Source organism: Magallana gigas, chromosome 5 (genome assembly GCF_963853765.1).
Source record: "Magallana gigas chromosome 5, xbMagGiga1.1, whole genome shotgun sequence".
NCBI lineage: Eukaryota > Metazoa > Mollusca > Bivalvia > Ostreida > Ostreidae > Magallana > Magallana gigas.
This window is the reverse complement of record NC_088857.1, coordinates 42,584,635-42,597,082: the sequence shown is the minus strand read 5'-3', so window position 1 is coordinate 42,597,082 and position 12,448 is coordinate 42,584,635. Positions and strand designations below refer to the sequence as shown.

The window sequence follows — 12,448 nt, the reverse complement described above, 5'->3', positions numbered from 1 at the left end:
TCTATAGTTAAACACACCGTCATAATCACTGCAAGGCTGAGGTTTTTCGGGATGTGATATGGATATGGGTAATAATAGTGAAATCAAGAGATTGTATTTGCTTACAAAACATCGAACAGAAAGGTTAAACCTAGATTGTTTTCATTATTAGATGAACATTTTCCTAAGTGTAAGTCAAGATGATAATCTAACTTTTTGATTATTTTATTTTTTCATGCAAGAAGTTTTCATCTGTACCATGTTTACACCGTCCCATAATAAAATGGCTAATCAACAGAAAGTTAACCTCGGGCGTCTGCTTTATAAACGATTAAGTCGTGAGATGAAAATTACAGCAAACCCAAAGGTACGAAATAAGATGACATTGATTTTTATTTTAAGTCGTTTACTTGTAATTATATATTATTGCATACAAATTTTTTAAAATAGGTATAAAATTTTAACCCGAATTTTCTCATTTGTATTACTCAGTTACATGGCTTTTTAAAGCATTTTTCCTATTAATAACGTATTGCAACCCATATTTTCAATTACAATATGTAGGCCTCGTGCTATTGTTCTCTGACTGCTTGTTCCTTTGTAATAAACAAGTGAACTTGGTCCGAAGATACGTATAGGCTCTATACTGATATATCTTGAAGGACAACAATAGTCAGGATTCTATGGTGGCATTTCTCTGCCCCTTGTGTGGAAGTTATTTTTCCATTAATTATGTCGACATGCAAGATAAAGATGTTGACATGCAAGAAAACTGCAATCAAATAAGAGTTATAAAAAATCTCAAAGTTCGCCAACATGTGACATCCAAGATGCTAGATATACTACTTATTGATGTCAACATGCAACTTATTTATGTTAACATGCAACTTTATGTCAACATGCAACTTATGTATGTTTACATGCGAGATAAATATGTTGACATGCACCTTACGTATGTTTACATGCGAAATAAATATGTCGACATACAACTTATATAAGTTGTATGTCAACATAACTAAGTTGCATGTCGACATAAATATGTTGCATGTCAACATATTTATATTGCATGTTAACATAACTAAGTTGCATGTCGACATAAATAAGTTGCATGTCTACATAAAGAAGTTGCATGTTAACATAAATAAGTTGCATGTTTTAGCTATAGCATGATATATATATGCAATAGAAGGACGAATGCACTATGAAATCAAAATACATTGCTTGATTTACAAGCTTTAAGTTTTAGTCTTTTCCTCGCTCAGTTTAGCAGGGAGTTTTATTTTATTTGGTAATACAGTGGTACAGTGGTTACAACTGTATTCTCTTGGTGACAAAAGGTAACATAGGTGACAAGCCTTTTTCTGTTAAGCAGGAGGTCTTGGCTACAGCTATATTCTCTTTGTGACATTAGGGTAACAGTAGTGACAGTAATTTTCTTGATTTACACAGGGGCTTATTTTACTTGGTCACATTGATTACAATGGTTACCCTAGCCCTATATGAACCCTAATCCTAACCCTAAACTAACTCTAATCAGACCCTAACTTACCATAACACCAAACCTAACCCTAATCCTAACCGAAACAAATTTGTAACCAATGTTACCAGTAACCACTGTAACCTTTCATAAGGACACCAAGGTTTGTAAATCATTCAGTAACCAATGTTACTGGTTACAAATAGAAAGGGGTAAAAGTCAGGACTAATTTCTGGCCTTGACATTGACCCATACGCACATTGTATAATGCTTAAAAACTTATCCAGGTAAACTCATTCACTATTATAGGGGTATAATTTGTACCTAGTTATCATTTCTTTATGAGGACTTGTATCAATTTTTAAGGTTACATGTCAGTTTTTGGTCAGAGGTCAAGGTCAAAGCAGATCTCAAAGTAAAATCCTTATCCTTTGAAACAATTTTCTCTCCCTTCATACTTGGGCTTAACCTTAAACTATCTGTTAGTAAACATGTTAAAGTCAAAGCAAATTTCTGTGCAAAATCATTTTTTAGCATACTTTGTTTGTTTTATTTGATTCATACTTCAACCAAAGAGAACCATAGTAAAGTGACCTTGATTTTGAACAAAGTTTCAATGTCAAAATTAAAAATGAAGTTAAGTTCCTTATATCTTGATAGTTTTTTGGGTTTTTTTTTTTGTTTTTTTTTTTTGGGGGGGGGGGGGGGGGGGGTGTTTCAATGATTACCAACTCGCCACCTCAAAGATATCCAAGGCTATATCACATATACCTATATATAGCTATATTTGATTTACAAATTTAAATAATATTATTGTTTTCAATTCCATAAGAGGTAGAAAGCAAATGATATGGATATAAATAATATTTAGTTATTAGTTATACTAAAAATATTATACATGTAATGTGTGTATGACCAAAATCTCATTTTCTTCAATAGGAAAAATTGTATGACACTCCAGTATTTCAATACATTGCAAATCAGTTCAGAGAGCATCAAGTTACCACCCAGAAATTATGCAAAGGACAGAATGAAGTGATGATGGTAGGCCAGACCTATCTTTGTATGCTGGAGAGTCTGCGAAAATCTGAGGTATGTCACATTATTCCTCCTAGACTTACTAGGTAATTATTGACATCAAGATATCAATTTCTTTCCTGTTAATGCAATGGTTTAATGAATCAGATATCTTGATGCCAGTTTGAAAAATTGCAAACTTAAAAACCAGGTAACAGATTTGAAGAACAATCAAAACACCAAACAAACAAAAAAATTGTGAATACAAATGTACATTGACTGTAGATTATATATTTTTTTACCAGATCACTTATTATTATTAATTCCAAATAGATACACAGTGTATATTTTTTTTTTTACATTTTTGGGAGTTGATTTTTAATCAACTCTCCTATGCAGTCACTCGGACAAACCGAAAGTGAAACAGTGTTTGGACCTCAGCACAAATCATTGCTCCTGACAAGACTTAGTTCTTGAAAATAATTGATGAATTCGATGTGATGTATGCTAAAGCATTGTTTTTCAAGGAAACTTATTTACAAATACCTTAAAAATAGTCAGATTTTAAATGGTACGAACAATTTAAATATTTTTGTAGTCGTATGTATTTCTACGCCAGAGTTCAATATAGTCTCGTTCAACTCGACGCTCGGCTGTCTCCGTAAACCCTTGTCGGAGATTTACGGTGTCAGCCGAGCGTTTGGTTGAACGAGACCATAGTTCAATATTGCTTGGATCCATACAATTTTCGAGAAATATTTCTACCACTGATACATACTTTGATTGAATTGATTTTATCTTTAAATATTATTTAACATGATTCATATGGAGGTTTCTCGACATTCTAGTCGAAAAAGTTCAAAAATTCATATTATAAAAATATGTGTAATTCAAATTAGAAACTACGTATACGTGTACTTGTCATGCAAAAAAACATATCATTGATTTTAAAATAAATAAACATTGACAAAATCAACTCCCGTCAGTTCTTCAGTACTTTGATTAAAGAAGTTCACACACAATTATAATGATATCTATGAGGTTTATTCCATTTGTTTTCATTTAATTTCAGGAACTTGCTCAGATGTACAAAACCACAGAGAGATCTATTGAACAGAGTGCAAATCTTGTTGGTCTAAAATTACCGACTGTTGACCATTGAAAGTAAAAATCAGAGGCAGCTATGAACAATGTGTCTAGCTATCTAACAACACCATTTAATGACGTTGCCTTATTTATTTTGCTTGCTATATGGGCTGTCTAGAACCTGAAATAGATATTTGAATAGAGTTAATAATAAAAAAAAAAGAGAAAAATCTCCATAGAATATTTACAAGTAATTTCAAGTTTCAGATAACCAATCTATATTATATTTTCCAATTTTTATAGCAAATTTATTGCCATGCTGTTATTGTTTTCAATGAATAAAGAATTTTGATTTAATCAGGGTTTTTTATCACCAGATTATTGGTGTCAAATTTTCTTTGATATTGCAATTTTCCATTTGATTTATTATTGTCAGCCTTAAGATAAAATATTGATATATTTGTACGTTGCTTGATATTTTTTAAAGCTGCTTAGTCTGATTTTTTAGTAGTTAAAGGATAAAATAAAGTTAAAGGTAAAAATGGTCTAGAAATTCACTGGTAGATTACTAATTATTAACCACTCAATATCTTGAAATTACTTTGCTTGAAAACACTTATACTTGTGCCCCAAAAGTAAAGGGGCACTTACTGATGTCCAGGTCATGTGGTCAAAGGTCAAATCACCTTAGATATCGCACGTTAATCTAAATACTGACCATTCAATATCTTTTTGAGAACCCTTTGCATGATAGTTATCAAATATACTATTCGTAACTTAAACTATATATATATATATATATATATATATATATATATATATATATATATATATATATATATATATATATATATATATATATATATATATATATATATATATATATATATAATATATATATATATATATATATATATATATATATATATATATATATATATATATATATATATATATATATATATATATATATATATATATATATATATATATATATATATATATATATATATATATATATATATATATATATATATATATATATATATATAATATATATATATAGTTTAAGTATATATATATATATAAGTATATATATATAACTGGTGTCTATAGACATGTAACCACATAATTAAAATACAAATCCTAGTTATTAATTTTAAAGTCACATTGTCAAGATTCAATCACCTCAGACAAAATGACATTGTTCATTAATATCTGGAGAACCTAATGACTGATGTCAAATCCAAATTAGGGGAGTTAAAAAAATAGGTAAATGAATTATGTCCCCAATGAGCCTTATGTCAATAAACATTTAAATGATATACTGTTCCCCTCTATATGTTTATTTATAGATAGTATACAATAATATTATATAGAGGGTATATAAATAATATATCACCCTTACATGAAACAATTTATTGATAAAAATTCAGAGACGTGATTCGGGTGAACATAAAAGCCCATGGGCATCTGGTGTAAATGTAACAATATGCCGCATAAAATAAGAGGTCGCTAGAACTTTTAATGTGTTGTTCCAACTATTCATTTGCAATATACTTCATTTGAAAACTTGCATTGCTTTTGATCTTTTGGGAAAATATTATAATTTTTGCACCTTTTCGGGCAAATATTAGTCCTAGCTTAACAGTCTCTCTCGTGTGCACGCTTTATGGTTTTAATGAAGATCGTACAAAAAAGCACCAAGAAGACCAAGAAACTAAAAATGGAGGCAAAACACTGAAACTCTCAAGTAGAAAATATTTTAACGTTGATTTGGGTATAGTTGGATCAAATTCAAAGTAAAAATGCCACTCGGCAATAAACCAACGTGTGAATTATGCAAATCCACAAATTCTACGATGTGGAGGAAAGGTAACAATGGCGATGTTATCTGCAATACATGTTTTCTGAAACAAAGCTGCCCCGGTGGCGAAAAGGACGGTAATGATAGCAATGGAAGCATCCCCGAGCGAACGAAAAGTAACGGCAGCAATAGTCTAGCGGGCCCAGTGCTTAGAAAAAGTGCAAGGATTAAGCCAGCGAAACACAAGTACATAACAGCAGCCAAGGCATTGGCAACTAAGGGAAAAAGCAGACGGATGGTTTTTAAAAAGAGTGTAAATATCCTTTATATTTTTCCTTATTTTTTTTTTAACAACAGTTTGTTTTTTGGAATGTGTCCTTAAAAAGTGGCAACTTCAAAATTCAATAGGCATACCATTATCTGAAGGAAAAAATAAAATGATAGCAACTGCATGGTTCTTCTAATTAACAGGTTGGGACCAATCTCCCAAATGGGGTATAAGCCCGTTTGGGATATAATAGCCAAAATGAGATATAAATTTAAAGTGCAAAAAATAAAAAATTTTGATTTTGAAATTTTTGATATAAATCCGCATTAGAAATCTGAATAGATGGAAACAACAACTTTTGGTAAACAACTTTTTCTGTAGCTGTACTATTACGGAGATTGATCCCTCAGTATTTCCAAAACTTCAATCTTATAACTTATAGACATAAAAAAAAACTTCTTAACCAAAAGTTGTTGCATTTGATTCACATTAATGCGGATTTGTATCAAAAATTTAAAAAAGAAAAATATTTTTTGCACTTTAAATTTATATTCCATTTGGGCTATTATATCCCAAACGGGCTATTATACCCCATTTGGGAGATTGGTCCCAACCTGATTAAGGGTTGGAACCAATCGCTGAAAAGGGATGCATTACTTTAGATTCCATATTTATGCGAGTACTTTATTCTGCGACGCCCCTGTTTTCGTATCAAATTACAAGAATATAAAATCCTGATCACTGAACCTTTATCTTATAGTTCTCAACTCTCAGAAAATAAAAGTGAGATTTTAAAATCTGCAAGAGGTGCTTCTGGCAATTTTATGCAGATATTAATTCCTCACGTTTTATAAGGAATCTGCAGTAGCCTGTTCAGGATATAATAGCCCAAATGGGATATAAATTTAAAGTGCAAAAAATAAATTTCTTTGATTTAGTAACTTTTGATATAAATCTGCATTAATGTATATCAAAGCAACAACCTTTGATTAACAAGATTTCCTATAGACCCCAAGAGGTTTTGAATATACTGAGGGATCAATCTCCATAATAGTATAGTCATAAAAAAAGTTGTTTATTAAAAGTTGTTACATTTAATCTATTCTAAACTGGATTTACCATATTTTGAGCAAAAGAAAAATTTCCTTTTGTTTCCAGTTGAAATTTATATCCTTATTTGGGATATTCCCAAACAGACTATTTCATCCCATCTGGGCAATTGGCTCCAACCTGTTCATTAAATCTATTGTGAATAAGTAAATAAGATGATGTGTATGTTTGATATTCATTTCATTTGGTTAACTTTTAAAGTAAGGCCCAAATAAAATATTGTTGGTCATTAACTGTTTGCAGTTGCAAACTGACCCACTTAAAATATACCAGACCCTAATTTTATTTTATTTTTACCTAGGCCTATTTATCAAATTTTTTTTAGTAGACTGTATGCCGCATGTATTTAAATAAACTTAATAACATTTGATGAGATTAAAATATGTACATTGTTTTCTTTCCAGCAACCAATTAAGGCCCCTACTGCTGTGTCCACAGTTGTAACTGGAGAGAGCATTTATTATGATGTAAGTTTGAAAGATTAATGAATAAATTATTTCGGTGGTTTTTAACCTCTTAGTCTTAAATCATAATCCTATTCTAGATTTATTATATCTTTAAATTTGATTTCTTTTCCAGGGAATGTACTATCAGGCAGGTGATATTGTATCATTAGTTGACCACGATGGATCAGTATACTATGCTCAGATCAGAGGATTCATGCAGGATCAATACAATGAGAAAAGTGCAGTCTTGTCATGGTTACTACCCACACAAAATAGTCCAAAAGTTGGTTTCGACCCCTCAACATACATTTTGGGTAAGTTGTCTTCATGATTGCGTCAAAGCCAGACTACTTAAGTTTACACATATAACACTCGACACACATGCATTTTATTAAAGTTATGCTGCCTAAATACTGGTATGAATTTTCAAGATTTTCCTGGTTTTATATTTTCTTTTTATTTGTCATGTTTCATGTCCACAGGTCCTGAAGAGGACCTCCCCAGAAGAATGGAATACATAGAGTTTGTGTGCCATGCTCCATCAGATTATTACAAATGCCGCACAGGTCCGTACTTAACTATTTCCCGTGAGCCAGAGCTGTGTTATATATGGACAACCATGGGAGAGAAAATTACCCCTATTCCCAATTCCGATGAAATGTTTGGAATGAAAGATACCATAGGTTCAAAGGCACCAAGTATGAAGTTTAGTAAAGAGGACAAGAAAGGTCAGAAGAAACAAGACAAAGAAAAAAACTTTCCAGTGGAGGTTAAAAAAGAAATTATCGTTGATGACTCTTGAATGTTTAAACCTAATTCACATATTTTGTTACCAATAAATACTTAAACATGTTATCTAGAGTAGAGAGTAAAGGTTTGAATTAAAAAGAGAATAGAATATCACTTTGTAGTGCATCTCTTTTAGCTTAAGAGTTCTTGTTTTTAAAGAAATAAAACCACTGATCATGGACATTTCTGTTAAATGTGCTGATGATCAATATTAATGTACATCACCACTATACATTTATACCCCTGCTCTGAAGGAAAAGGGGGGTGTTCTGTTTTACCTCTTGATGTCCTTCTCTGTTTGTCCATCTGTCTGTCCGTAACAAAAATATCTGCCGCATTTTTCTCAGCAACTATTCAGCAGATGCTTGAAATTTTAACGCAGTTTTTGTTTAGGCATGCCATATGGTGGGATCTCGTTTTGTAGGAATCGGATGTCAATTTCTTAATTAATGTGGACAATGTTTATTTTTTGCATATATTTTCATACAAGTTTTCGTCAAAGCAACGATTCATTGCAGATGCTTGAATTTTTAAACACTATTTTTTAAGACACGCCATATGTTTGGATCTATTTTTGTACCAATCGGATGTCAACTTTCTATTAAATGTCACCTTTGCTTATTTTGTATATGTACATCAGAGCAGGGGTATTACTAGTGAGCACAGATTTTGTTTGGCATGCCCCATTGTAGCCTCCTATGCACAGTTGTGTATATCAAGTGAAGTGGTGTAGCAATTCTGGAGTACACCGAGTGTACAGTTTTCTACACCAGTACGAGGCATTTGTTATTGCGTGTAACACTGAAACCAGTATGTTGGGTGAACGTAATGATTAGAAACTTGACAAGGGATTATAAGTAATGTAATGGATTAGAAGTCCCATATATATTCTCCTTTTTATGAGAGCCATTATATTTGAAGTGTTTTTATTATATTGCATTTACTGGTATATTGGGGAAAAGCCTTAGATCGTCGCTAAGCATCAGGGTCATTTGTAATATCTGCATCCTTGTCCACCATTTTTATACCTATCTTCCCTACACTACACCATAAAGGTGTACTTGATATACCATTATACAAAATGTTTACACCAGTGTTCCTAATTAAGCTAAGTCAAACTAAGACTTGACTAGATTCTATGACCGTCATGGGGTAGTGGGGAGGGGGGAATCTAGAATATTCTTTTAATGATTTGACAAAACTCAAACCTGTATGTTCATCAGTAGATTGTGAAAGAATATTAATGCATTTCAGTCACAAAATTTAAACCCCAAAGGAGCCAATTACAGACCCCTAGAGACCATTATTTGAAATTATATACAATGGCTTATGCATATTTATTAGATGTTTTTTATTTGATTTTTCGTCATAGGATTTTTATAACACCATACCTTTCAGCATTCCCTTATTATCTCCCCTATGAATAGAAGCCCGTTTCTTTTTTTTAAAGAAACTTAAAAACCCTTTACCCAAACATGATTTGTGCAAGTTTTCTTAAATTGGGCCAGTGGTTCTGGAGAAGTCTAAAATGAAAAAAAAAGTTTCTTGACAAAAGGTGATCTCTCATACGAAAGCGGTGTGAAATTAGTCCTTCACCCAATAATTCCAAGTGAAATAGCCTTCAATTTCTGGAAAGGGTCAAAAACTAAAAGACAATGAATGAAGGGAAAGTGCTTATCAGAAAAAAACTTACTTGAATATTTGTGCTGCATTTGAACTACTAAAGAAAAAAACCAAACAATATTTGGGGCATTCAAAATTTTATTCCAAAAAATCAATTATACAAGTAAATGGTTTTGATTTCACTGACTATAAATTGAAATAAAATTCCATCCAATTGTAACAAAATACCAACCTCTCCATCAAATAATAATTTATAGACAAATTTTTAAGGACTCTCCCTTGACAATAAGAATTTGCTTTACTTGTATTTCTAACATGAATTCTGATCAATTGTCCAACTTTCATTGAAAATGTTAATTTAAGCTATAGATATGTACATGTACTTTTAAATTACATGGATTGGTAAATACAGTCTAAAACCAAATTAAATTATCCATCTACATGTACATATCATTGAAAACAATGTAAGCTATATACAGAATTATTCATAACCTTGCAATAAAATCAGTTGGAAAGCTTTTTAATAGAAAAATTTAGGCAATAAACTGCACATAAAGATGCCCTCAAACCACACCCCAATGACCCCATACATACAAGCATGTCATACCACTCCAAGAAAAAAAATTAACACCATCTTCTAGTACATTACTCATAGAGTGTACATGAAGAGAACTAATCGATTTTTTAACTCATGAATAAAAATGCTGCAGAATTTAAAAAAAAAAAGAAGAGATTTGGAAATTCCTTGTTCTCTTTAAATGGGATTGTAAGCGAGTACATAGAGAACAGGTTATGTTTCTGTGCTTGGTCTAGATGTTACAGTGATCAATAAGTGACCAGCAATTTAAATGTATATTTACTACAGTTTGATTTAACCACCCCAAATTCTTCTTACTCTCTTCATTTCTCTCATCAGTAGTCTGGCCAGAGTAAGAGAAGGGGATGATTTAAATTTTGTCAGACTATATGTTCTACTAAATGAATTATACTCTTATCTTGTCATACTGTAATACATGTACAGCTTTCCTCATTAAATTACAAGTATTTTACTATCTATAACGTTCTCTAACAATTATGACAAAAGTAACCCAAGGACTTGCTAGTGATAATGACACCTAAGCAAAGCAGCAAAGAATTTTAGTTGAATCCAAAATTAATAAATACACATATACATGTATATTAAGGTGGTATGGGACATCTGTTGATATTAATACATTATATTTACATTATCCAGTGTCTCTGTCTGTCATAACTGTTAAACATGTACTACTTGTATCGATTTTGTACTATATAACCCATAATACAAATGACAAATGGCAGGGTTTGCTTATTTATATTTAAAAATTTAATCGTACGATGGCCTAAAATTATATAAATATAAGTAATAAGGAATCATTCTTTGAATATTATGAGGTGATAATTTCGGTCGGGGCGTGATCAAATCTATCATAAAGCCCTTCCGGCTTTATTGGATTTGATCACGCCTCGACCAAAATTATCACCTCATAATACTCAAAGAATGATTCCTTATTCCTTATATAATTAAAATACTTTAACAGTTATGAAAGGTTAAAATATTTGACCCCAAAAAATGGAAATCAAGACTTAAAACTTAAACCCATTGCACTATGCTTTTAAGTAACAATTTCGGGCAAGAAAAAGTACAGGTATATAAAATTATGCTTGATTCAATTGGAAGTACAGTGTATGTCACAATATGTAGGTGTCCCATACCACCTTAAACATATGTGAACAAAATGGGTAATCAAATCATCATTGTTACGAAGTTTGGCAATTCTGGCAAACAGACAAAAGGAATTCAACCTGAGCACAAGGAATAGTTAATAAAGAGGTGGTGGATTAAATGCAAGTTTTAGACATGTTTTTTTTTTTATGAAACCATACATTCATACGAAACATATGCACTTGCACTATACATGTGTGTATATCACAACACACTGTGAAACGTAGTACTTTTTCATATGATTTATTGTGGAAAAGATAAATATGGAAAAGTTGTGATGTTCATGTCTTAAAGTACTCCAGCCCATATATGTATAACATTTTAACCCCAATATTTTCCACATAAAATCACTTACAAACTAGTACATACTAACTTTATTTTCCTTCAATTTAAGAGCAGTCTCTGAAAGGTACAATCAGTACCTCTTTGAGAACAGATCTAAAGCACCAATGTTTTGCTGAAAGTCCAATACACACAATGTAAAGTCATTAGTTACCCGGTCTTGTACTTTACCGAGATTCCTTATTAATTATTGTCTTTTAAAAGATAGTACAGGATACATGAATTATTAAAAATTAATTACCGGTATAAACAATACTAAGTGTGTATCAAAGAGAGAAAAGTTTTCATCAAATGCTCAAAATCAGTTCATTAACACAGATTTCCAACAATGTCTAAAATGTTTAACCTCTTGTGAATCTTAACATCATTTTGGCACTGCAATATAATACAATGAATAACATAGCACTTCAAAATTACATATTCTATATGCATTTTATTAATAAAGAACATTATCTTTTTAACTAACCTTAAGAATCACAAAATTGCAGGTATGGGTGTAAATATTCACACAAAAAATAAAAACATTCACCAAAAACAAATCATCTCACTGTAATAAAACACATCTTAACTCTTGGAATTGTTCAACAACTCAATTTCTGATCCATATGATGAAAATTTGGGAAAAAAATACCAGTTGCGTTGTCAATAAAAGAAAAAAAAATTACAAAAACAAAAGTTTTTAAAAGGAAATCCAAACAGATCTTTTGATAAGAGAATTCCAGTTGTGAGATTCTTTGCATTCAAATGTCAAGGATTTTAA

General features: G+C 31.2%; 2 protein-coding genes across 2 annotated transcripts; both read left to right on the top strand.

Moving 5' to 3' along the window:
• Nucleotides 1-43: 43 nt before the first annotated feature.
• On the top strand, nucleotides 44-3,916 carry LOC105323191 (protein FMC1 homolog). Its single transcript, XM_011422189.4, has 4 exons — nucleotides 44-68; nucleotides 222-346; nucleotides 2,396-2,548; nucleotides 3,546-3,916. Exons 1-4 carry the CDS (start codon nucleotides 59-61, stop codon nucleotides 3,633-3,635), a joined length of 378 nt encoding a protein of 125 aa, XP_011420491.3. The 5' UTR covers nucleotides 44-58; the 3' UTR covers nucleotides 3,636-3,916.
• Nucleotides 3,917-5,254: 1,338 nt separating this feature from the next.
• LOC105323189 (GATA zinc finger domain-containing protein 1) lies at nucleotides 5,255-8,160 on the top strand. The gene is made up of 4 exons (XM_011422187.4): nucleotides 5,255-5,679; nucleotides 7,149-7,211; nucleotides 7,324-7,504; nucleotides 7,673-8,160. Exons 1-4 carry the CDS (start codon nucleotides 5,368-5,370, stop codon nucleotides 7,990-7,992), a joined length of 876 nt encoding a protein of 291 aa, XP_011420489.3. The 5' UTR covers nucleotides 5,255-5,367; the 3' UTR covers nucleotides 7,993-8,160.
• The last annotated feature ends 4,288 nt before the right edge of the window (nucleotides 8,161-12,448 follow it).

Bases quoted from the DNA above. Each gene is read 5' to 3' on its own strand.
- LOC105323191 (XM_011422189.4), top strand. The intron at 347-2,395 runs GTACGAAATAAG...TTTCTTCAATAG, and splicing joins AAATTACAGCAAACCCAAAG to GAAAAATTGTATGACACTCC. The intron at 2,549-3,545 runs GTATGTCACATT...ATTTAATTTCAG, and splicing joins AGAGTCTGCGAAAATCTGAG to GAACTTGCTCAGATGTACAA.
- LOC105323189 (XM_011422187.4), top strand. From the start codon at position 5,368: ATGCCACTCGGCAATAAACCAACGTGTGAATTATGCAAATCCACAAAT. The intron at 5,680-7,148 runs GTAAATATCCTT...TTTTCTTTCCAG, and splicing joins GGATGGTTTTTAAAAAGAGT to CAACCAATTAAGGCCCCTAC. The intron at 7,212-7,323 runs GTAAGTTTGAAA...TTTCTTTTCCAG, and splicing joins GAGAGAGCATTTATTATGAT to GGAATGTACTATCAGGCAGG.